This window comes from Tachysurus vachellii, chromosome 11, assembly GCF_030014155.1.
Source record: "Tachysurus vachellii isolate PV-2020 chromosome 11, HZAU_Pvac_v1, whole genome shotgun sequence".
NCBI lineage: Eukaryota > Metazoa > Chordata > Actinopteri > Siluriformes > Bagridae > Tachysurus > Tachysurus vachellii.
This window is the reverse complement of record NC_083470.1, coordinates 952501-975000: the sequence shown is the minus strand read 5'-3', so window position 1 is coordinate 975000 and position 22500 is coordinate 952501. Positions and strand designations below refer to the sequence as shown.

General features: G+C 41.9%; 1 protein-coding gene across 1 annotated transcript in view; it reads left to right on the top strand.

Annotated features, from left to right (window-relative positions):
• Positions 1-22500, top strand: part of LOC132853251 (voltage-dependent R-type calcium channel subunit alpha-1E) — a 114822-nt gene that overhangs the window by 35467 nt on the left and 56855 nt on the right. Inside the window, exon 3 of the mRNA XM_060880821.1 lies at positions 1209-1475. Within this exon, the coding sequence (XP_060736804.1) occupies positions 1209-1475 (267 nt within the window). The remainder of the gene's footprint in view (positions 1-1208; positions 1476-22500) is intronic.

Sequence of the window (22500 nt, the reverse complement as noted above, 5' to 3'; positions counted from 1 at the left end):
ATTAATTAATATAATGACTGATTAGTGTTTACTGTAAAATATAAATAACCTACATATATTTGTCTGACACTGGAACTATATATATACACACACATTTATTATATCAGGGCTTACAGACTTTTTTACAAAATACGCAAACACAAAATAATGCTATTTTATAAAAGAAAAAACGAAGAAAGAAAGAAAGAAAGAAATAAAGAAAGAAAGAAAGAAAGAAAGAAAGAAAGAAAGAAAGAAAGAAATCCCCTCTAGAACTCTAGGCTTCTGGATTTGAGCTTTTTGATGCTCCTGAAAATGATGATGATTATAATGATAATGATGGTGATGATGATTATGATGAGAAGGAGGAGTCATTAGCATAATCCCCGCCCATAACGTGACCTTTTGATCGACATCGCCATGGTTACATTGTGTGTGTGTGTGTGTGTGTGTGTGTGTGTGTGTGTGTGTGATGTTACCCGGTGCGCTGGAGACGGAGAGTACTGAGCACGGAGGAAGCAAGAGATCAGAGCACGGAGAGCGGAGTGTGTGTGTGCGTGTGTGTGCGGGTGTGTAGGGAGGAGAGCACGGTGTGAATGTTTACACACACCATAAGAAAAAACGAAATACAGAGAGGGTAGAAGAAGAGAAAAAAGACAGAGAGAGAGAGAGAGAGAGAGAGAGAGAGAGAGAGAGAGAGCAATGGAAAGTTTTAGGGCTTCGCGCGGATGGATGGAAGGATAAAAGGATGTCAGGATGTAAGGACGCGGGTGAAATCGGACTACACTGAAAAGAGAGAGAAAAGAAAGTGGTGTTTGGTGTTTAATGAGGATGTACGACATCAGCACCAGTTGGATTATCACGAGTTTTCTGCGCTTTTGTTTTTAGGAATAACGCACAACGACGCGTAAAGCAACACCGACACTGAGTTATTTATTATTTACTCATCCCGAGGTTGTGTTCAGCAGAATGGATGATGTCTCTACGGGTCACTTAAACGTCCCTGAATTCACGAGCACTGCATTAACACTGAACTGACTTTAGTCAACACTTTATTAGGCTCTTAAACACTGACCCACTGGACGCTGTGTTTATGCTCAGTGTCGCGGCCGCACCCCGCCCTTTCCCTAAAGGGCTCATCTGATTTTATTTATTTATTTATTCATTTTTTTTAATTGTTATTATTCGTGTGTGTGTTCCTCTTGTTCGTGCGTGACTGCTGTGGGCAGAATGGCTCGGTTCGGAGACGCGGTGCCGCCTGGCCATGGCGTGCTGGACGGAGGATCGGAGCGCAGCAGGACTCGGGAACCTCCTTCATCCTCAACCGGCGGAGTTTCACCGGTTTTCAAGCAGACCAAAGCGCAGCGCGCGCGCACTATGGCCCTGTACAACCCCATCCCGGTCCGACAGAACTGCTTCACCCAGAACAGGTCGCTCTTCATCTTCAGCGAGGACAACGTGGTGCGGAAATACGCCAAGAGGATCATAGAGTGGCCATATCCTTTCAGTTCTGTCTGTCATCTGCATGGTAAAAACAAACAAAACAAAAAAAAAGCAAACATGGAACCACACGTGCACGTGCGCACACGAAAACACATCAGCGTTATTTCTTAAACTGTTTTATTAATCACGACATAAGCAGATACTAAAAAGTCAGAATCCATTTTTACTAATAGTTGTTATGTATTTCAGGAAGATGCACTGCTCAGGGAGTGTGGGCGTGTCTTTGAGACCATATATAGAAATGCTTCTAGTGGGCGTGTCTTGATTGCTATGTATGGGACTATAAGCATGACATCCAGTGGAAATGGAGGCGTGTCATAGAGGCTCTTAGAAGAATGCAAATACTATGCAGTTTCTATATGGAAATAAGATCAGCTTTTCAGTGGGCGGGCCTTGATTGTCATATATGGTGAAGTAATTTATACTGACATACGTGTCCCTTAGTGACACATGTTTTCGGATTGCGTAGGAAACCCTTCCACAATCCCACTAAAGGATGTGTCCTAATTTGCACGGGTTAGTTTTGAAAACACAAGATCAACTATCAGAGTTGGTCTTAACTTGAACACAGGTGTCCTTCAAAGTCCCTCTGTCTTCTAACCAAGGATTATCTTCAAGTTCTTCTACTTAATCTATTGTTTGAATCTTTAGATGAAGGAGTCAGACTTAGACCTTCTTGTCTTTTCAGGGTCCTCACAATGGGACTCCTTGTTTTTATTAAAAGCAGAAATTAAAATTATAAATAAAAATCTCCTTCAAATAATCAAACAGTATTAGAATAAGTAAAAGTAATTAAAATGTAAAGATTATAACAAACCAAGAAACTCTCTCCGAGTGTGAACTTGGGTTTGTTCTCTGATGCACACACTATTAGCAATAACTGAGTGTAACACACTAAGCTTGACTCTAGGTGAATGAACACTAATAACTGGATCTAAAACCCTTTTCATACCATTTATTAGTATGTTTCTTAACGTCATTATGCTTCTCAACAACATCCTGTCAGGCTTCTCAAACATATTTGCCGTTGCTGACTGCGTGTGTGCTTAAGCTGTGGTTACATATTATAAAAACCTTGTGATTTCAGATCAAGCTTTCAATGTCACTCACTGTGTTGACATTTAAACATGCTGCTGAATGTTTTGGTAAGTTTTACTGGTGATACACTAGGGTCCTCATCGTCATTGGGATTCTCACCCTGGTGCCAAATTTGCCCCAACATATGAACTTTATCATTGTTAACTAATAAAACATTAGATTGTATTGTTTTCTCAATCTGTCAATCTATTATAACATAAATCACTATGAGTTTCCACATTCAGGATCCATCCACATCCAACTCCATCAGTACAGAATCCAAGTTATTCGTTTCCTGTTGATGATTCAGGTCCTGCAGTTAGTTTAAAGGTGGGGTCTCCGTTGTTTAAACGCTGTTACTACACAAAACACGGTTGTAGCTGCGTCTCTACATTACTACGATAGAAAAGAGGTGTTATTTGTGTAGTAACAGTGTTTAGCTCAGGAGTTATTGACTCAGGAAACTCCAATCTGTGAATATGTGACCAACTTCCTGCTCCTTCAGTTCTCTCCAGCGCTGGAAAGCTGATCCTATATTAACACGTCCTACTTCTTACCTTATCGTAAGTCTTTCTTCACTTCCTTTCTTTGTTTTTATCCTCCATGTCAATGTTAAAACCGCTTTCTGCTAATGTCACACATGCGCACTGAACACTCTCTCCGCCCATATTAACAAGCCCGCCCCTTTCTGCTCATTGGCTACACGTTTGTTTTGTTTTTGTTTTGTTTGTCGTCCCGACTCAGTTTTCTGAAGCATTTCTCAAACAACGGAGACCTCACCTTTAATTCTCCATTTAAGAGGAGTGAACAACATCAGTATTCCTAATATCATTGGTCTGACCTCATTTGTATATTCAGTACAAACATCTGTAACTATAGTAAAGATAACATTTGGAGCAAGAACTTTTACATATTTAAATCTTGTTTCCATACATAAATGGCTACCCATAACAAAAACCAAAAACTCATAAAAGTAACTACACATATAGTGATCCATTTAGGTCCTTTAAACAGGTTTACTATAGTGGCTGAGGCTGTATAGCCGAATGTCATCACTGATAACAAGATCCTTCCCCTTATTTTCCATATTTGATATTTGATCCTCTACTATGAATCAACCACGTGATTAAAGTTAACGTTATTAATATTCCTCTAATTTGTTGACAGTATATTGTTCCGAATAATCCTGTTATAATTTTGAAACCAGGATGTCGATCACACATCAAATAGATGCAAGCCATAAGCCATAGACAAATATTTATGCTTACCGTTGTCCATGGTTTAGAACCTCCTTCTCCCAGATCAGTGCAGTTGCTGCAGTAGCACTGTAGCATTGTCGCTGAAGTTTGATGGCATTACAGATCAGTTGGATTTTTGAGATCAAAAATTTAGATCCTGGTTTCACAGAAATTTGCTTCTTAAAGCTTTTGCTAGATTTAGTCTCACAGAAGAAAAACTTGTGTGAGACTAAATCTAGCAAAAGCTTTAAGAAGCAAATTTCGCCCTCTTCGTTCTTCCGCATTACTCCGACGTCTTTGCGGTTTCCGCGAGCTGAAGATTTGCAAACATCTTGCACATTGCACCCAATATTGCATGTATTTCACTGCTATTATTAAGATTATTATAGTTCCTACTATAGCAACAATTATCCACCACCATTTCATGATTACTCCCCATATTGTCTCTATTAGATTCCAAAGGTTTTCTCCCTATCTGTATAATACATTTCCGGTGTCTTTAACAATTTTGACTGCATTATTCCAGCCATTTTCTATTGTTCTGATAAAGACGTGTTCGTTTGAACCACAGAAACGTTCTCTTAGTTTTTGACACCTGGTTATGTAATATTGAGACCCAGGCCCAATTGGATCCTGCTGTTATTGGTTCCATATACCTGTAGGTGATGATTTGTATATTCAGAGATCTATTGGTTTTACTAGTCTGCCTTATCTATCAAGCCACTAGTGCAGTATTTTAAAAATTGACTTAACTGCATCATTATGATCACTGCTGAAGTGTATTGTTGTGATGCCCCAAGGCAACTGCTCCCTTCTTTTATGAATGCCTTTTCGCTATATGGTTGCCGTACCCATTCAGTCAATAGGTTTCTTGGGCATTTTCTTAATTCTACTTTAACTTCATATCTTTAGTTTCAACTTCATAGTTTCAGTGTTACTTATATGGGGACTAGAGGTCTTCTCGGGTCTAAAGAAATCTACCCGACCCGAAGTGACCCGAATCACTTTTTACCTGAACCCGACATGCATAATTTTTTTTTTTAAGAAAGACCCGACCCGTGACAAACCCGAAAAAAATTAGACTCCAGTCCGACCCGACCGGTTAGCAATTGTTTTTTTAACCCGACTGGACCCGAATGTTGCACACACACACCGATGCAGCCCAGCACGCACCAGTCAGACAGAAAAGTAACCCCTACTGCATGGATTCAAAATTGATTGACAGGTCTGTTTCAACGAAAATTAGCTTACCGCCAGCAATATGTCACAATGTCGCAAGCAGTCTTGGCAAATAGAGGAGAGGTTGGAAAAGGACTCGAGTCGATGCACACACATGAGATCCAGTAGTTCGGGTCTTCTCGGGTCCGTTTGGTAAAAACACATTCATTTTAAATTACCCGAGACCCGACGCCGCTATTATTATACCCAACCCGTGTCCGAGGCACACGTGAAACTTTTAGACCTGAACCAGCTCGGGTCTCGGGTCGGACCTCGGGTTTTCAGATCTAAGTGGACCCGTGAAGACCTCTAATGAGCACCCTCCTTTGGTGAGAACAAAGTTACTCTATTTTACCCTTTTAGTCCTGGACATGTACCATCTTTCAGGGTTCAGGGGTTTGCCATTCCATTTCAACTGCATCTGTTCTATTTTCGAGTCGTCTATTTTGAATGCATATAACTGGTCCAATTTGTTCCTGTAAAATACGCTCCTATAGGGTATACAATGTCTTTGTCATTAACCTTGGCTTGACCATTTATAGTGGTCATATTTATTTTTGGCCAGGCGTAAATATATAACGCCAAGTACATTCTCATTCCTTGATCAGTTACATTCTCCCTAAGGTAACCACTCACTCTAGACCAATTGGCTGCATTAACTGATAAGCCATGTATCTCCCTTCTAGTTTTATCTCATTCAGGTTTTTTATACACATTAAAAGTCATCCGATGAGGTCCTTCTATTTTCTGACCATTCCCCCATTGGTTTTGATAGAATCCTACAATGTCATCCGAAGTGTCATGCCTAACCCTACATTCGGTAATGCCCCATTCTACATTCCAAAAATTATAACTATAATGTTTGGAACATTTGTGTGGTTTGTTAGTTTTGCTTTAAACACAGTCTCATTGTGATATTCAGTCGCATTTACATTCACTCACTCATTTTCTACCGCTTATCCGAACTACCTCGGGTCACGGGGAGCCTGTGACGTATCTCATTCACTCACACAATCACATACTACGGATAATTTTCCAGAGATGCCAATCAACCTACCATGCATGTCTTTGGACCGGGGGAGGAAACCGGAGTACCCGGAGGAAACCTCCGAGGCACGGGGAGAACATGCAAACTCCACACACACAAGGTCGAGGTGGGAATCGAACCCCCAACCCTGGAGGTGTGAGGCAAACGTGCTAACCACTAAGCCACTGTGCACCCCCCCGTCGCATTTACATAATATCCAAAAATAGTTCTATACTGCAGTGTTTTCTTGCAGTATTCCATACATGTGTTCAATATGTGCCCCAATAATTTGTTGGGTTTACGCATGTTTCCGTCTCTCCACCACACACAGGGGTTGAGATTGTTAACAGTTTGCCTCTTTGTTCGGGATCCAGACACTAGAGTGGTTGGGGTGTAAAGTTAATAGAAGAATATTTGATCCTTCCATTCCTACAGGATTGGTGTAGTTAAGCTTTCCTTCATCATCATTTCCCCCATCGCCTTGTGCCAGTGTTCCCAGTGCCCTTTGTGCTTCAACCTGGACATTGAGGTCCTTTAAGCCTTTTAACAGGGTGGTGACCTTTTCTGTGGTTATTGGTACCCAACTACACTTATTACTTACCGAGAAATCATTCCTATAGTTGCCCCATACGTCTTTATGTTCCAGTGCAGCTTCCATTTGGTTGCATTGTCCTTTTCCACTATTTGTATTTCCTGTAGCTGTTTTATTGTCTGTATTTTATATAAAAACATAAATGATGGTACATACATTATAGTATGTACCATCATTTATGTTTTTATTGCTGCAGTTCATTATCTCCCTTGGCAAAGGGTTTAAGACATGCACTGCTAGGGCTTCCATTATCTGTTGTGCCGGAATGTCCCCCATTTGATCGGGACATTTGGGATCAATTTCTTCAGTAGATCTGTTACATGGTTGAAATAGATGAGGAATCTCAGATACTTCTTTCTCTATTCCTATAATTAATATGGTTATTGACAATATAAACATGTTTATAAAGGATATTAGTCCTATGCTAGATGCACAGCACTGGTGCTCCTTCTTTTTCTTCATTCTATAACACAGATTAAGAATTTTTCTTATTTCTCTGTTGTCCTATTTTATTTAACCATCTTTTTTACTCTTCCCAATTTCTTAGTGGTTTCTGTAGAACCGTATTCTTCTGCTACTCCCTGATATAGGTACACTCTTTCATCTACTCCTGTTATATCAGCAATTACCCCCTCTAGGGTTCTATACAGTACTAAGACTGTTGGGCCTATTGACCTCTTGACCATTATCAGAACTCTCTCTGAGTTCTCCTGCTCCTCTTGAGAAGGTTGGTGTCTCATATCTTCGGCTGCTGGGAATGATGTTGAAACAGATTCTCTTCAGCAGGATCACTGTTTCCATCCCCATTAAATTGAGCCTAGTCTTTTCTGGTTTTACTCTTGGTTTAGGACCAAAATGAATGGTCTCTAACTGTCTCCAGGGGATCCTATCCTATCCTGTGGTGGGATTCTCCTTCTCTTATCAGCTGCACCATCAGGTCAGTTAATAGGAGTTTTTCCCATTTTCCAGGCCCGGTTGCACACCAGACTATTCCAATCATTTCTTCTTTCTCCCTTTGTCTCTTATGGCCCTCTGGTAGGATGGTGGTGCCAACGGCCTGTTTCACCCAATGATTGTAGTTTATCATGGATGTTAACCTCTGACATCCTTCCTCTGGACCGTCCTGTTAGTCCTTCCTCTGGACTGTCCTGTTAGTCCTTCCTCTGCACCGTCCTGTTAGTCCTCCCTCTGGACCGTCCTGTTAGTCCTCCCTCTGGACCGTCCTGTTAGTCCTCCCTCTGGACCGTCCTGTTAGTCCTTCCTCTGGACCGTCCTGTTAGTCCTCCCTCTGGACCGTCCTGTTAGTCCTCCCTCTGGACCGTCCTGTTAGTCCTCCCTCTGGACCGTCCTGTTAGTCCTTCCTCTGGACCGTCCTGTTAGTCCTTCCTCTGGACCGTCCTGTTAGTCCTTCCTCTGGACCGTCCTGTTAGTCCTCCCTCTGGACCGTCCTGTTAGTCCTCCCTCTGGACCGTCCTGTTAGTCCTTCCTCTGGACCGTCCTGTTAGTCCTTCCTCTGGACCGTCCTGTTGCCAGTAATGAAAGTTTGTGGAGCCTCTGCTCCATTCTTTACTGGTCTTTGTATGGGATGAGGGGATTATAGCCGTCTAGGCTTTGCCCCTTCCTCCCTTGCCACTCTTGGCTTTACAATTCCTCAGCTGTCATGTCTAGAGTTCCTCTGGTGTCGGTTTGGGTGATCAGCCCTAGACATCCTTCAGTTTTCCTAACTGTAAACATTGGCCTAAAGCTTCTCTGCCTTATCCATCCATTGTCATGCAACTTCTCACACATTTTACACGTCTCTAAGCTTCTTCCATCCCATGAGAATTGACTTCCCTGGCTCTTCAAACCATAGTAATCTTTGCATTTTTTACACTTCAGACAGACACATGGAATGGTTTCTTCCATCTCCATCAGTTTCATTTTAGGGTACTTTACCCTACATCCCCACACAGCATGTTACATTAGATATGGCACAACTTCCTATTCCTTTATCATCATCTTCTTCCCAGTGAGACTTAAATCTCACTGCCTTCTCACTTTTCCCAATCACCTTTGTTGTGTGACTTTTGCAGAACACACGGTTCTCTATGCGATATGGGCTTTCATCTACCCTTTCAGGTGTCTCCATTTTACACCCCCTCTTTCTACACTCTTCTGCCTTCATCAAGACTGATACTTCCGAGTGATGGGGTCTGATAAGTAAATATACTAATCCTTCCTGAGAATGGATATGTTCTAGGGCTGTGGTAAAAGTCACAGCTTCTGGGTTTGACCCTTGGGCCATATTAAATCTCGTAGAGAGTTTATTCCGTTGTTTTCTAGCAAAACTGTTTGTTTATCTAATATTTCTTTTACCTTATCGACGGTCCCTACCTTCTCTTTAAATCTGCTGTTCTTTACAGTTCTTTGTATGTAGCCCATGTCACTGGGCTTCAAGTTATTTGACTCTTTTGTCTCTGAGTCAGCTATCGGCGTCCTAGACAGGGTATGATTAGTTCATCCCGTGGTTTGGTTTTATTTCTAGTAAACCAGTCTTCATTCATTCATTTATTATCTACCGCTTATCCGAACTACCTCGGGTCTGTGCCTATCTCAGGCGTCATTGGGCATCAAGGCAGGATACACCCTGGACGAAGTGCCAACCCATCGCAGGGCACACACACACACACACTCTCATTCACTCACGCAATCACACACTACGGACAATTTTCCGGAGATGCCAATCAACCTACCATGCATGTCTTTGGACCGGGGAGGAAACCGGAGTACCCGGAGGAAACCCCCGAGGCACGGGGAGAACATGCAAACTCCACACACACAAGGTCTCCACCTTCGCACGTTCGCCTCACACCCTGGAGGTGTGAGGCGAACGTGCTAACCACTAAGCCACCGTGCCCCGTAAACCAGTCTTTAACTTCTCTTATTGCTCTTTCTGCAATTCCATTTGACTCGGGTTGATATTTCACTGCTTTTGTCAATCTTACTCCATGTTTGGTTAAAAAGTCTTCTACTTCTTTCCTTGTTATATTATGACCATTATCACCTCTTACAGAATAAGGGGTTCCGTGATGTTTGAAGTACTGCTCTAAGCATTTCACTACAAAAGCTTCTGTTGCTGTTGGGGTAAGGGTGGATTACTTACACGTTAGTGTGATGGTCTACTATCGTTAAGAAATAGCAATTTTTATTCGGGTGTCATTGGTCTTAGAGGTCCTGCAAAATCGATGCTAATTTCTTGACCCTCTTCTTCTGTTATAATCTTATATATAAGAACATTTTAATCCATTTTAGACGTATATATACATATATGTATATATACATTAGATAGATGTAGATTGTTGTTATGTAGATTCTGTAAAAGTGTCATGCTGTCTTCATGGCTTTTAACCACATTTACTGGAAACAGCATGTCTACTTCTCTGTTTCCTTCAGCTGCGTAAGTTTTCTGCTTGGTATGGCTACTTTGGTGAACCACTGTTGGTTTCACTTCCTTTCCTAAATCAGCAGTGTGTATCCACATTTCTTTGTGGCTATCTCTTTGCGCTTGGCTGTCACAAAGCCATTTAATTTCCATGTATCTAAATGTTGATTGTAAGCATCTACTACATATTCAGAGTCCACCATGATTAAGGTGTGTGTATACTCTGTCTGTGCAAAAGTTCAGCGCTTGCAGCAGAGCTGCTACTTCCTGCTACTTCCGCAGTCTGCGAGCTTCCCTTCTTGTGTTCTGTCACCTTCCTGAACAAGGTTGTGCCTTTTGTCTTCGCAGATGATCGCACTTTTGGCCTTGCCCTCTCTGCTAGATCCGTCAGTAAAAATAACTTGGGTTTCTTTTTCTTTCTTTGACCCCTTCTTCACCCGGTATTTTAGTTGTATGTCATATAGAATCACTCCCAATTCTCCCCACGTAAACTAGTGGACTTTTTCTTTGTTTTTTTATTAGATTCTTTATCTCATTTTCTAAAGTAGTTATTCCTCCTGGTTCTACTGCGTCCGCTTCAATTATTATTTGCTTTGTCTTAGCAAATATCTTGAGAGAAATCAAGAGCTTAGCTATAGTCATTATAATGTCTATAGCACTGTCTGGCTCATGTTTCAACTGTTTTCCTTCTTTTGTGTAAGAGTAAAAGCTGACTGGTGTTTTTCCTCCTTCATTATAGAGTACTGCTTCGATCTCGGTGTCTGTGTTGTTTACATAAACTACGAGATCTGTTTCTTCATCTCGTCTGACTAGTTGTGTGGAATCTAAGGCCATTTGTAATAAGGTTTCCTTTAGTCTCTCGTCCTTGTCCTGTTAGTCCTTCCTCTGGACCGTCCTGTTAGTCCTTCCTCTGCACCGTCCTGTTAGTCCTTCCTCTGCACCGTCCTGTTAGTCCTTCCTCTGCACTGTCCTGTTAGTCCTTCCTCTGCACCGTCCTGTTAGTCCTTCCTCTGCACCGTCCTGTTAGTCCTTCCTCTGCACCGTCCTGTTAGTCCTCCCTCTGGACCGTCCTGTTAGTCCTTCCTCTGGACCGTCCTGTTAGTCCTTCCTCTGGACCGTCCTGTTGCCAGTAATGAAAGTTTGTGGAGCCTCTGCTCCATTCTTTACTGGTCTTTGTATGGGATGAGGGGATTATAGCCGTCTAGGCTTTGCCCCTTCCTCCCTTGCCACTCTTGGCTTTACAATTCCTCAGCTGTCATGTCTAGAGTTCCTCTGGTGTCGGTTTGGGTGATCAGCCCTAGACATCCTTCAGTTTTCCTAACTGTAAACATTGGCCTAAAGCTTCTCTGCCTTATCCATCCATTGTCATGCAACTTCTCACACATTTTACACGTCTCTAAGCTTCTTCCATCCCATGAGAATTGACTTCCCTGGCTCTTCAAACCATAGTAATCTTTGCATTTTTTACACTTCAGACAGACACATGGAATGGTTTCTTCCATCTCCATCAGTTTCATTTTAGGGTACTTTACCCTACATCCCCCCACAGCATGTTACATTAGATATGGCACAACTTCCTATTCCTTTATCATCATCTTCTTCCCAGTGAGACTTAAATCTCACTGCCTTCTCACTTTTCCCAATCACCTTTGTTGTGTGACTTTTGCAGAACACACGGTTCTCTATGCGATATGGGCTTTTATTTTCATCTACCCTTTCAGGTGTCTCCATTTTACACCCCCTCTTTCTACACTCTTCTGCCTTCATCAAGACTGATACTTCCGAGTGATGGGGTCTGATAAGTAAATATACTAATCCTTCCTGAGAATGGATATGTTCTAGGGCTGTGGTAAAAGTCACAGCTTCTGGGTTTGAACCTTGGGCCATATTAAATCTCGTAGAGAGTTTATTCCGTTGTTTTCTAGCAAAACTGTTTGTTTATCTAATATTTCTTTTACCTTATCGACGGTCCCTACCTTCTCTTTAAATCTGCTGTTCTTTACAGTTCTTTGTATGTAGCCCATGTCACTGGGCTTCAAGTTATTTGACTCTTTTGTCTCTGAGTCAGCTATCGGCGTCCTAGACAGGGTATGATTAGTTCATCCCGTGGTTTGGTTTTATTTCTAGTAAACCAGTCTTCATTCATTCATTTATTATCTACCGCTTATCCGAACTACCTCGGGTCTGTGCCTATCTCAGGCGTCATTGGGCATCAAGGCAGGATACACCCTGGACGAAGTGCCAACCCATCGCAGGGCACACACACACACACACTCTCATTCACTCACGCAATCACACACTACGGACAATTTTCCGGAGATGCCAATCAACCTACCATGCATGTCTTTGGACCGGGGAGGAAACCGGAGTACCCGGAGGAAACCCCCGAGGCACGGGGAGAACATGCAAACTCCACACACACAAGGTCTCCACCTTCGCACGTTCGCCTCACACCCTGGAGGTGTGAGGCGAACGTGCTAACCACTAAGCCACCGTGCCCCGTAAACCAGTCTTTAACTTCTCTTATTGCTCTTTCTGCAATTCCATTTGACTCGGGTTGATATTTCACTGCTTTTGTCAATCTTACTCCATGTTTGGTTAAAAAGTCTTCTACTTCTTTCCTTGTTATATTATGACCATTATCACCTCTTACAGAATAAGGGGTTCCGTGATGTTTGAAGTACTGCTCTAAGCATTTCACTACAAAAGCTTCTGTTGCTGTTGGGGTAAGGGTGGATTACTTACACGTTAGTGTGATGGTCTACTATCGTTAAGAAATAGCAATTTTTATTCGGGTGTCATTGGTCTTAGAGGTCCTGCAAAATCGATGCTAATTTCTTGACCCTCTTCTTCTGTTATAATCTTATATATAAGAACATTTTAATCCATTTTAGACGTATATATACATATATGTATATATACATTAGATAGATGTAGATTGTTGTTATGTAGATTCTGTAAAAGTGTCATGCTGTCTTCATGGCTTTTAACCACATTTACTGGAAACAGCATGTCTACTTCTCTGTTTCCTTCAGCTGCGTAAGTTTTCTGCTTGGTATGGCTACTTTGGTGAACCACTGTTGGTTTCACTTCCTTTCCTAAATCAGCAGTGTGTATCCACATTTCTTTGTGGCTATCTCTTTGCGCTTGGCTGTCACAAAGCCATTTAATTTCCATGTATCTAAATGTTGATTGTAAGCATCTACTACATATTCAGAGTCCACCATGATTAAGGTGTGTGTATACTCTGTCTGTGCAAAAGTTCAGCGCTTGCAGCAGAGCTGCTACTTCCTGCTACTTCCGCAGTCTGCGAGCTTCCCTTCTTGTGTTCTGTCACCTTCCTGAACAAGGTTGTGCCTTTTGTCTTCGCAGATGATCGCACTTTTGGCCTTGCCCTCTCTGCTAGATCCGTCAGTAAAAATAACTTGGGTTTCTTTTTCTTTCTTTGACCCCTTCTTCACCCGGTATTTTAGTTGTATGTCATATAGAATCACTCCCAATTCTCCCCACGTAAACTAGTGGACTTTTTCTTTGTTTTTTTATTAGATTCTTTATCTCATTTTCTAAAGTAGTTATTCCTCCTGGTTCTACTGCGTCCGCTTCAATTATTATTTGCTTTGTCTTAGCAAATATCTTGAGAGAAATCAAGAGCTTAGCTATAGTCATTATAATGTCTATAGCACTGTCTGGCTCATGTTTCAACTGTTTTCCTTCTTTTGTGTAAGAGTAAAAGCTGACTGGTGTTTTTCCTCCTTCATTATAGAGTACTGCTTCGATCTCGGTGTCTGTGTTGTTTACATAAACTACGAGATCTGTTTCTTCATCTCGTCTGACTAGTTGTGTGGAATCTAAGGCCATTTGTAATAAGGTTTCCTTTAGTCTCTCGTCCTTGTCCTGTTAGTCCTTCCTCTGGACCGTCCTGTTAGTCCTTCCTCTGCACCGTCCTGTTAGTCCTTCCTCTGCACCGTCCTGTTAGTCCTTCCTCTGCACTGTCCTGTTAGTCCTTCCTCTGCACCGTCCTGTTAGTCCTTCCTCTGCACCGTCCTGTTAGTCCTTCCTCTGCACCGTCCTGTTAGTCCTCCCTCTGGACCGTCCTGTTAGTCCTTCCTCTGGACCGTCCTGTTAGTCCTTCCTCTGGACCGTCCTGTTGCCAGTAATGAAAGTTTGTGGAGCCTCTGCTCCATTCTTTACTGGTCTTTGTATGGGATGAGGGGATTATAGCCGTCTAGGCTTTGCCCCTTCCTCCCTTGCCACTCTTGGCTTTACAATTCCTCAGCTGTCATGTCTAGAGTTCCTCTGGTGTCGGTTTGGGTGATCAGCCCTAGACATCCTTCAGTTTTCCTAACTGTAAACATTGGCCTAAAGCTTCTCTGCCTTATCCATCCATTGTCATGCAACTTCTCACACATTTTACACGTCTCTAAGCTTCTTCCATCCCATGAGAATTGACTTCCCTGGCTCTTCAAACCATAGTAATCTTTGCATTTTTTACACTTCAGACAGACACATGGAATGGTTTCTTCCATCTCCATCAGTTTCATTTTAGGGTACTTTACCCTACATCCCCCCACAGCATGTTACATTAGATATGGCACAACTTCCTATTCCTTTATCATCATCTTCTTCCCAGTGAGACTTAAATCTCACTGCCTTCTCACTTTTCCCAATCACCTTTGTTGTGTGACTTTTGCAGAACACACGGTTCTCTATGCGATATGGGCTTTTATTTTCATCTACCCTTTCAGGTGTCTCCATTTTACACCCCCTCTTTCTACACTCTTCTGCCTTCATCAAGACTGATACTTCCGAGTGATGGGGTCTGATAAGTAAATATACTAATCCTTCCTGAGAATGGATATGTTCTAGGGCTGTGGTAAAAGTCACAGCTTCTGGGTTTGACCCTTGGGCCATATTAAATCTCGTAGAGAGTTTATTCCGTTGTTTTCTAGCAAAACTGTTTGTTTATCTAATATTTCTTTTACCTTATCGACGGTCCCTACCTTCTCTTTAAATCTGCTGTTCTTTACAGTTCTTTGTATGTAGCCCATGTCACTGGGCTTCAAGTTATTTGACTCTTTTGTCTCTGAGTCAGCTATCGGCGTCCTAGACAGGGTATGATTAGTTCATCCCGTGGTTTGGTTTTATTTCTAGTAAACCAGTCTTCATTCATTCATTTATTATCTACCGCTTATCCGAACTACCTCGGGTCTGTGCCTATCTCAGGCGTCATTGGGCATCAAGGCAGGATACACCCTGGACGAAGTGCCAACCCATCGCAGGGCACACACACACACACACACTCTCATTCACTCACGCAATCACACACTACGGACAATTTTCCGGAGATGCCAATCAACCTACCATGCATGTCTTTGGACCGGGGAGGAAACCGGAGTACCCGGAGGAAACCCCCGAGGCACGGGGAGAACATGCAAACTCCACACACACAAGGTCTCCACCTTCGCACGTTCGCCTCACACCCTGGAGGTGTGAGGCGAACGTGCTAACCACTAAGCCACCGTGCCCCGTAAACCAGTCTTTAACTTCTCTTATTGCTCTTTCTGCAATTCCATTTGACTCGGGTTGATATTTCACTGCTTTTGTCAATCTTACTCCATGTTTGGTTAAAAAGTCTTCTACTTCTTTCCTTGTTATATTATGACCATTATCACCTCTTACAGAATAAGGGGTTCCGTGATGTTTGAAGTACTGCTCTAAGCATTTCACTACAAAAGCTTCTGTTGCTGTTGGGGTAAGGGTGGATTACTTACACGTTAGTGTGATGGTCTACTATCGTTAAGAAATAGCAATTTTTATTCGGGTGTCATTGGTCTTAGAGGTCCTGCAAAATCGATGCTAATTTCTTGACCCTCTTCTTCTGTTATAATCTTATATATAAGAACATTTTAATCCATTTTAGATGTATATATACATATATGTATATATACATTAGATAGATGTAGATTGTTGTTATGTAGATTCTGTAAAAGTGTCATGCTGTCTTCACGGCTTTTAACCACATTTACTGAAAACAGCATGTCTACTTCTCTGTTTCCTTCAGCTGCGTACGTTTTCTGCTTGGTATGGCTACTTTGGTGAACCACTGTTGCTACTTCCGCAGTCTACGAGCTTCCCTTCTTGTGTTCTGTCACCTTCCTGAACAAGGTTGTGCCTTTATCTTCGCAGATGATCGCACTTTTGGCCTTGCCCTCTCTGCTAGATCCGTCAGTAAAAATAACTTGGGTTTCCTTTTCTTTCTTTGACCCCTTCTTCACCCGGTATTTTAGTTGTATGTCATATAGAATCACTCCCAATTCTCCCCACGTAAACTAGTGGACTTTTTCTTTGTTTTTTATTAGAGATTCTTTATCTCATTTTCTAAAGTAGTTATTCCTCCTGATTCTACTGCGTCCGCTTCAATTATTATTTGCTTTGTTTTAGCAAATATCTTGAGAGAAATCAAGAGCTTAGCTATAGTCATTATAATGTCTATAGCACTGTCTGGCTCATGTTTCAACTGTTTTCCTTCTTTTGTGTAAGAGTAAAAGCTGACTGGTGTTTTTCTTCCTTCATTATAGAGTACTGCTTCGATCTCGGTGTCTGTGTTGTTTACATAAACTACGAGATCTGTTTCTTCATCTCGTCTGACTAGTTGTGTGGAATCTAAGGCCATTTGTAATAAGGTTTCCTTTAGTCTCTCGTCCTTCTCTTCCCATTTGAATGATCTTGAGGAAGTCGTCTCGTAGTTTCTGATAGGGATTTACCAGTTCCTGTTATTGTAAATCCTAGGAATTCTACTTCACTTTTTCCTATTTCCATTTTCTTTAGAGAGGGTTTTAAATCCATTGTCTAAGTCAATTTTTGATAGGAATTTTTTCCGTTCCTAATCCATTTGTGGCGTCGTGCGCATTGATTAAGTATCTAGTATTAGGTACTGTCACTTTGTTTAATGCCTTGTAGTTAGTCACTAATCTCCAGCCTCCATCTGGTTTTGCTACCGCTTGTATAAGTGCGTTAGTAGGTGCACCTTGGACTTTTTTGATTAATCTTCGATGGTTTGGCTTAAGGGGGGCACAGTGGCTTAGTGGTTAGCACGTTCGCCTCACACCTCCGGGGTTGGGGGTTTGATTCCTGCCTCCGCCTTGTGTGTGGAGTTTGCATGTTCTCCCCGTGCCTTGGGGGTTTCCTCCGGGTACTCCGGTTTCCTCCCCCGGTCCAAAGACATGCATGGTAGGTTGATTGGCATCTCTGGAAAATTGTCCGTAGTGTGTGATTGTGTGAGGGAATGAGAGTGTGTGTGTGCCCTGCGATGGATTGGCACTCCGTCCAGGGTGTATCCTGCCTTGATGCCCGATGACGCCTGAGATAGGCACAGGCTCCCCGTGACCCGAGGTAGTTCAGATAAGAGGTAGAAGATGAATGAGTGAGTGAATGGTTTGTCTTAAGGACTCTATTGCTTCCTTTTTGATAGGGTATTGCTTTTGGGGACTAGGAGGTCCTTCTAGGATTTTTAGCGGTATGTTCAGGGCCCATTAAACCACAGTCATTTTTGCTTCTGCTGTATATTTCTTTGTATTTGAGTAGCAGTTCTTCTAATCTCTTTTTTCGAAGCTATTTTCATTAAGAATCCTTTCTATTTCTTTTAAATGATCCACTTTAGTGTTGCCCTTTATGTGTTTTACATCCTTAAGGGCTGAGAGGTTTTCTTTGGCTTTTATGACCTCGAGTCCTTCTAAATTATACACCTCTTTTTCTTTTATTTCACCATCATATGCCTCTATTAGGTATTTCTTATTAGGCTATCAATCGGAAGGTTGTGAGTTTGATTCCTACATTCACCAAGCTGCCACTGCTGGGCCCCTGAGCAAGGCCCTTAACCCTCAATTGCTCAGTTGTATAAAAATGAGATAAAATGTAAGTCGCTCTGGATAAGGGCGTCTGCTAAATGCTGTAAATGTAAATACTGTGTAAATACATCAGCTCCCGTGTTAATTCTAACTTCCAGGTTTCCTATTTTGGTTTTTAGTTGACCTCCTTTTCTTGTGTACTTTCTTTATCGAGGGCATCTCTTAGTTCCCTGCTGGAGGCCGACTCTGCCTAGCGTTTTTTGACTACTTGTAATTTCTTAGTTGAGGTTGGTTTTGGGGCTGTTTTATTTTTTCTTTGTTCTAATATTTTGCTTCACTCTTCAGGGGTCATTTTCTTCCATTTTTCTGGATCAATGTAATCACAACACTTTCTCTCATCGGACTTAGTAGAGCGTTTGTCTTGTGGAGTTGTACGGCTTTCGAGAGGATGCGTCACGCCTGTTTTCCTGTCTAGGGTGGTGTTGTGAATTTCCTCGTTCTTGAGAAGGCTTCACGTTGAGGTTTCGAGGTCTGCTTTCCTTTCTGCACAAAGGACTGATCTTTACTCTTTTCCTTCTCTCCTCCTTTTTCTTTAATCAGGGCCGACTTTCTGTCGTATTTTATCCCCTCACTGAGGATTGTGCTCATAGGAGTTTCTGGTCCCATTAAGAGGAAGAGATTCAGGCCTTTAACTTTCCCTTCCTCATGTATTTCTCCTATCGTTTCTAGAATAGCCTGTCTCCTGGTACCTTTGTCTATCTCTTTTGTTAGCAAGCTTAGGCCATACTCCTGTATTGTCTTCTCAATCCTAGCTTTTTCCTTTTTATGAGGGTTTCCTAGGATTAGTTCCTTTTTGTATGTAATTAGTTTAGTGTTCCATTCTGGCCCTATTTCGTGCACTAACAGCTGATTTATCAATTCTGTGCATTTGTTTTGCTTTAAGCAGTTGATTGGCTCTTTCTAGTGGATCTTTTCCCCTTAGTTCAGTTCCTGCAAGTACTTGGAACATGATGGGGTCTGTAATTAGCTGTTTTAGTCTTTCTTTTTACAGCAGCTTACTTTTTCCTCAGCCCTATATCTTTTAGAATTTCATCTACTTCACCTGAAGTCTCCGGTGTGCTGTCTTCAGCAGAGGAGCTTCCACTATCTGGGCTTAAGGCCCTTGCACTGGCCCTATCACACTCGTCTTCAGATTCAGAGTCAGCCCGAGCCTGGGGTCGGGGCATGTCTGTTCTTCCTTGGCTTGATTTGGATTTGTCTCTCAGTCCGTAAGACTTCCTGCATGCTTTTTCATTTATGTCTGTTCTGTCTTTAATCTCGTCCACTTTTTCTCCAGTAGCTAACTGGAGTATTTTTCTTAATTTCAAACCAGTGAACTTATTTGCCACTTTTAGGCGACTTCTGCCTTCTTTATTTGCTTCAACACGGCTGAGGTTAACACATACCTTGTCATTTACTTTAATTCTTTGCTCGCTTGCTCTGCTTGAGTTTCTCCTATCTCTTGAAGTTGAACTTCCTTGTTTAGTTTTTATCCTAGTTCGTGGTCAGATGTATCTTTCGTCTTCACTCTCACTGGAAAATACATTGTCTGTGAATTTTTCCCTGGTAGCTATTGGGGTACTAAACAATACCTTGGTAGGGTCATTCGGCTGAGGTAGAGGGGGATAGAGACCATTTGTTTGAGGATCATCCCATAGCCTGGGTCTTCCTGAGTCTAAGACATCCTTGTCTAATGATGAATGTCCCACACTAGTTCTTCTTTTCCTAAGTGCATTAACCAATTCTTGCCTCGCACTGCATTATTTCCTGCTATTGACATGCCTCCTAAACATACTTGTGACATGTCACCTGGGGATCTTCTCCCTGTTTCTGGTGGTAATGTTGCGTTCCCTACCTTTGTGCCATATACTACTTATCCAGGTTGAACCTGGATGTTCTGTGTGGGCTGGCATGTTATTGTCCACTCAGACGGTAACATCCTTTCCCAGAGATCTACACAAATCCCTGATACTCTTAGGAGTTAAGGCGCACATCTCGCCTCCAGATGTCACTACCGATTCTGCCCTACTTTGCTGGTGAGGGTCAGAGGGCAGTTTTGACACCCATTATATCACAGGTGGATTGCTCTTTTTTATGGGATGGAAGCTTTTCAACTATCTCTTGTATCGGATACTTTTTAGTTCCTTGCACAGATACCTTGTTTAGTTGAATTTTCCACTAATACCATAAACATTCTATGTATTATTTTTCAAACATTCTGTGCACGAGCCACCTTGAAGTAATTTATACTGACATACGTGTCCCTTAGTGACACATGTTTTCGGATTGCGTAGGAAACCCTTCCACAATCCCACTAAAGGATGTGTCCTAATTTGCACGGGTTAGTTTTGAAAACACAAGATCAACTATCAGAGTTGGTCTTAACTTGAACACAGGTGTCCTTCAAAGTCCCTCGGTCTTCTAACCAAGGATTATCTTCAAGTTCTTCTACTTAATCTATTGTTTGAATCTTTAGATGAAGGAGTCAGACTTTTTTTCAGGGTCCTCACAATGGGACTCCTTGTTTTTATTAAAAGCAACGTAATACAGATAAATGTGTGTAATATATGTAAAGTAAAGAAAAAGAAATAAAAATCTCCTTCAAATAATCAAACAGTATTAAAATAAGTAAAAGTAATTAAAATGCAAAGACCGTAACAAATCAAGAAACTCTCTCCAAGTGTAAGCCTGTGTTTGTTTTCTGATACACACAGAGTATAACACACACTGAGGCTGTCTACACTAGAATGCACATCGTGTATATTTCAAGATAGATTTTTATACACTTTTCCTACATCAGTTGTTGTTCAACACATACGGCTCGCAGCAATTTCTTTCTGTCAGCAATACCTTCTGTACATCAGAGTCTCTTCTGATTTAACATTCAAAACACTTAAATGACGATCAATGGTTATATATCCGACACGGTTAAATTTCTAGCTGCTAAGCTGTGGTTACATGTCCCTGCTAAGCAAAGCAATATTCGTATACATTTGGTTAAACCTTTTATTAAGATATCCGGGTCGCAGTGTTCTCCTGCGAGTACACAAGATAATCAGAAGCTCAATTAAGTCAAAGCTCGCTGCAACTTAATGCTACACTCTCACTCTCACTCACTCATCTTCTACCTCTTATCCGAACTACCTCGGGTCACGGGGAGCCTGTGCCTATCTCAGGCGTCATCGGGCATCAAGGCAGGATACACCCTGGATGGAGTGCCAACCCATCGCAGGGCACACACACTCTCTCATTCACTCACACACAATGGACAATTTTCCAGAGATGCCAATCAACCTACCATGCATGTCTTTGGACCGGGGGAGGAAACCCCCGAGGCACGGGGAGAACATGCAAACTCCACACACACAAGGTGGAGGTGGGAATCGAACCCCCAACCCTGGAGGTGTGAGGCGAACGTACTAACCACTAAGCCACCATGCCCCCCCTTAATGCTACAGTACATACATTCTGAAAGGTTATATCAGGTTATACAAAGTTACATAAAAATAATTAAAGAAAATGCCTCAGAGTTCTCTTGAATGTCTGAAAAATAAAACTTAACGAAGTACGATCCTCTCCGTCGGGCTCTTCATGCTTTTAATGTCTAGGTACAGTGTCTGATCCGTGATGTCTTCATTAGTCAGGAACATTTTATTTTATATTAATATTTAAGTTCCTCACCTCATCCACTAGGGCCTTAATCAGGTTTTCATCTATTTTCATTTAATACCTTTTCCTGTCCCTTTGTCTATCTTTTCTTATTTTGTGCTTTTCTCTTCTAGCCCGTTTAACCTCACTTCCTTCTAGCGATAATCCTTTACAACTTCACTCCACATCTCATTCAACCTCCAATTTCCTTCAACACTTAAGTCCATATTTAATGATATACTGTAGATGGTTCGTTGAGTTCATATATGGACATGAGGTGCAGTTGTTATAAGGGATTTTTAATGTCATATTTTAGTGCAATAAGTGAGTGTCATTAAATCTTTATAGAGAAAGACTTTTAAGATTCGTGCTCAGGATTAAAGTGTCCGACCCACTCGGACCCGCCCGCTGCAGGTGTTTCATGGTGATGTAGAAAATTCGTGACGTTGATGTTGGACACTGTTCTGCGCCGTGGTCTTCAGTGTGATTATTGACATTTCAATCACAGTTCTGCGGAGTTTCTCACATCACAATCAGATCTTCATTTGTTTTCTATAACAGCAGCTCTGAGTGTTCCATAAATCACAGACTTTGTATAGATTAATGTGCTTGTTCTCTTTCTCCGTTTGTTAATCAGACGCTAAACGTTTAAACAGGTTTATAAATATGTGATCATTAGCTGAGGTGGTGTAAGAGGAATAAAACAGGTCACTGCTCCTTATGACCTTCTCTAGAAAAATGTCTACAAACTTTATTTAGAATCTACAGAAATGTCCCGGGGGGCACGGTGGCTTAGTGGTTAGCACGTTCGCCTCACACCTCCAGGGTTGGGGGTTCGATTCCCACCTCCGCCTTGTGTGTGTGGAGTTTGCATGTTCTCCCCGTGCCTCAGGGGTTTCCTCCGGGTACTC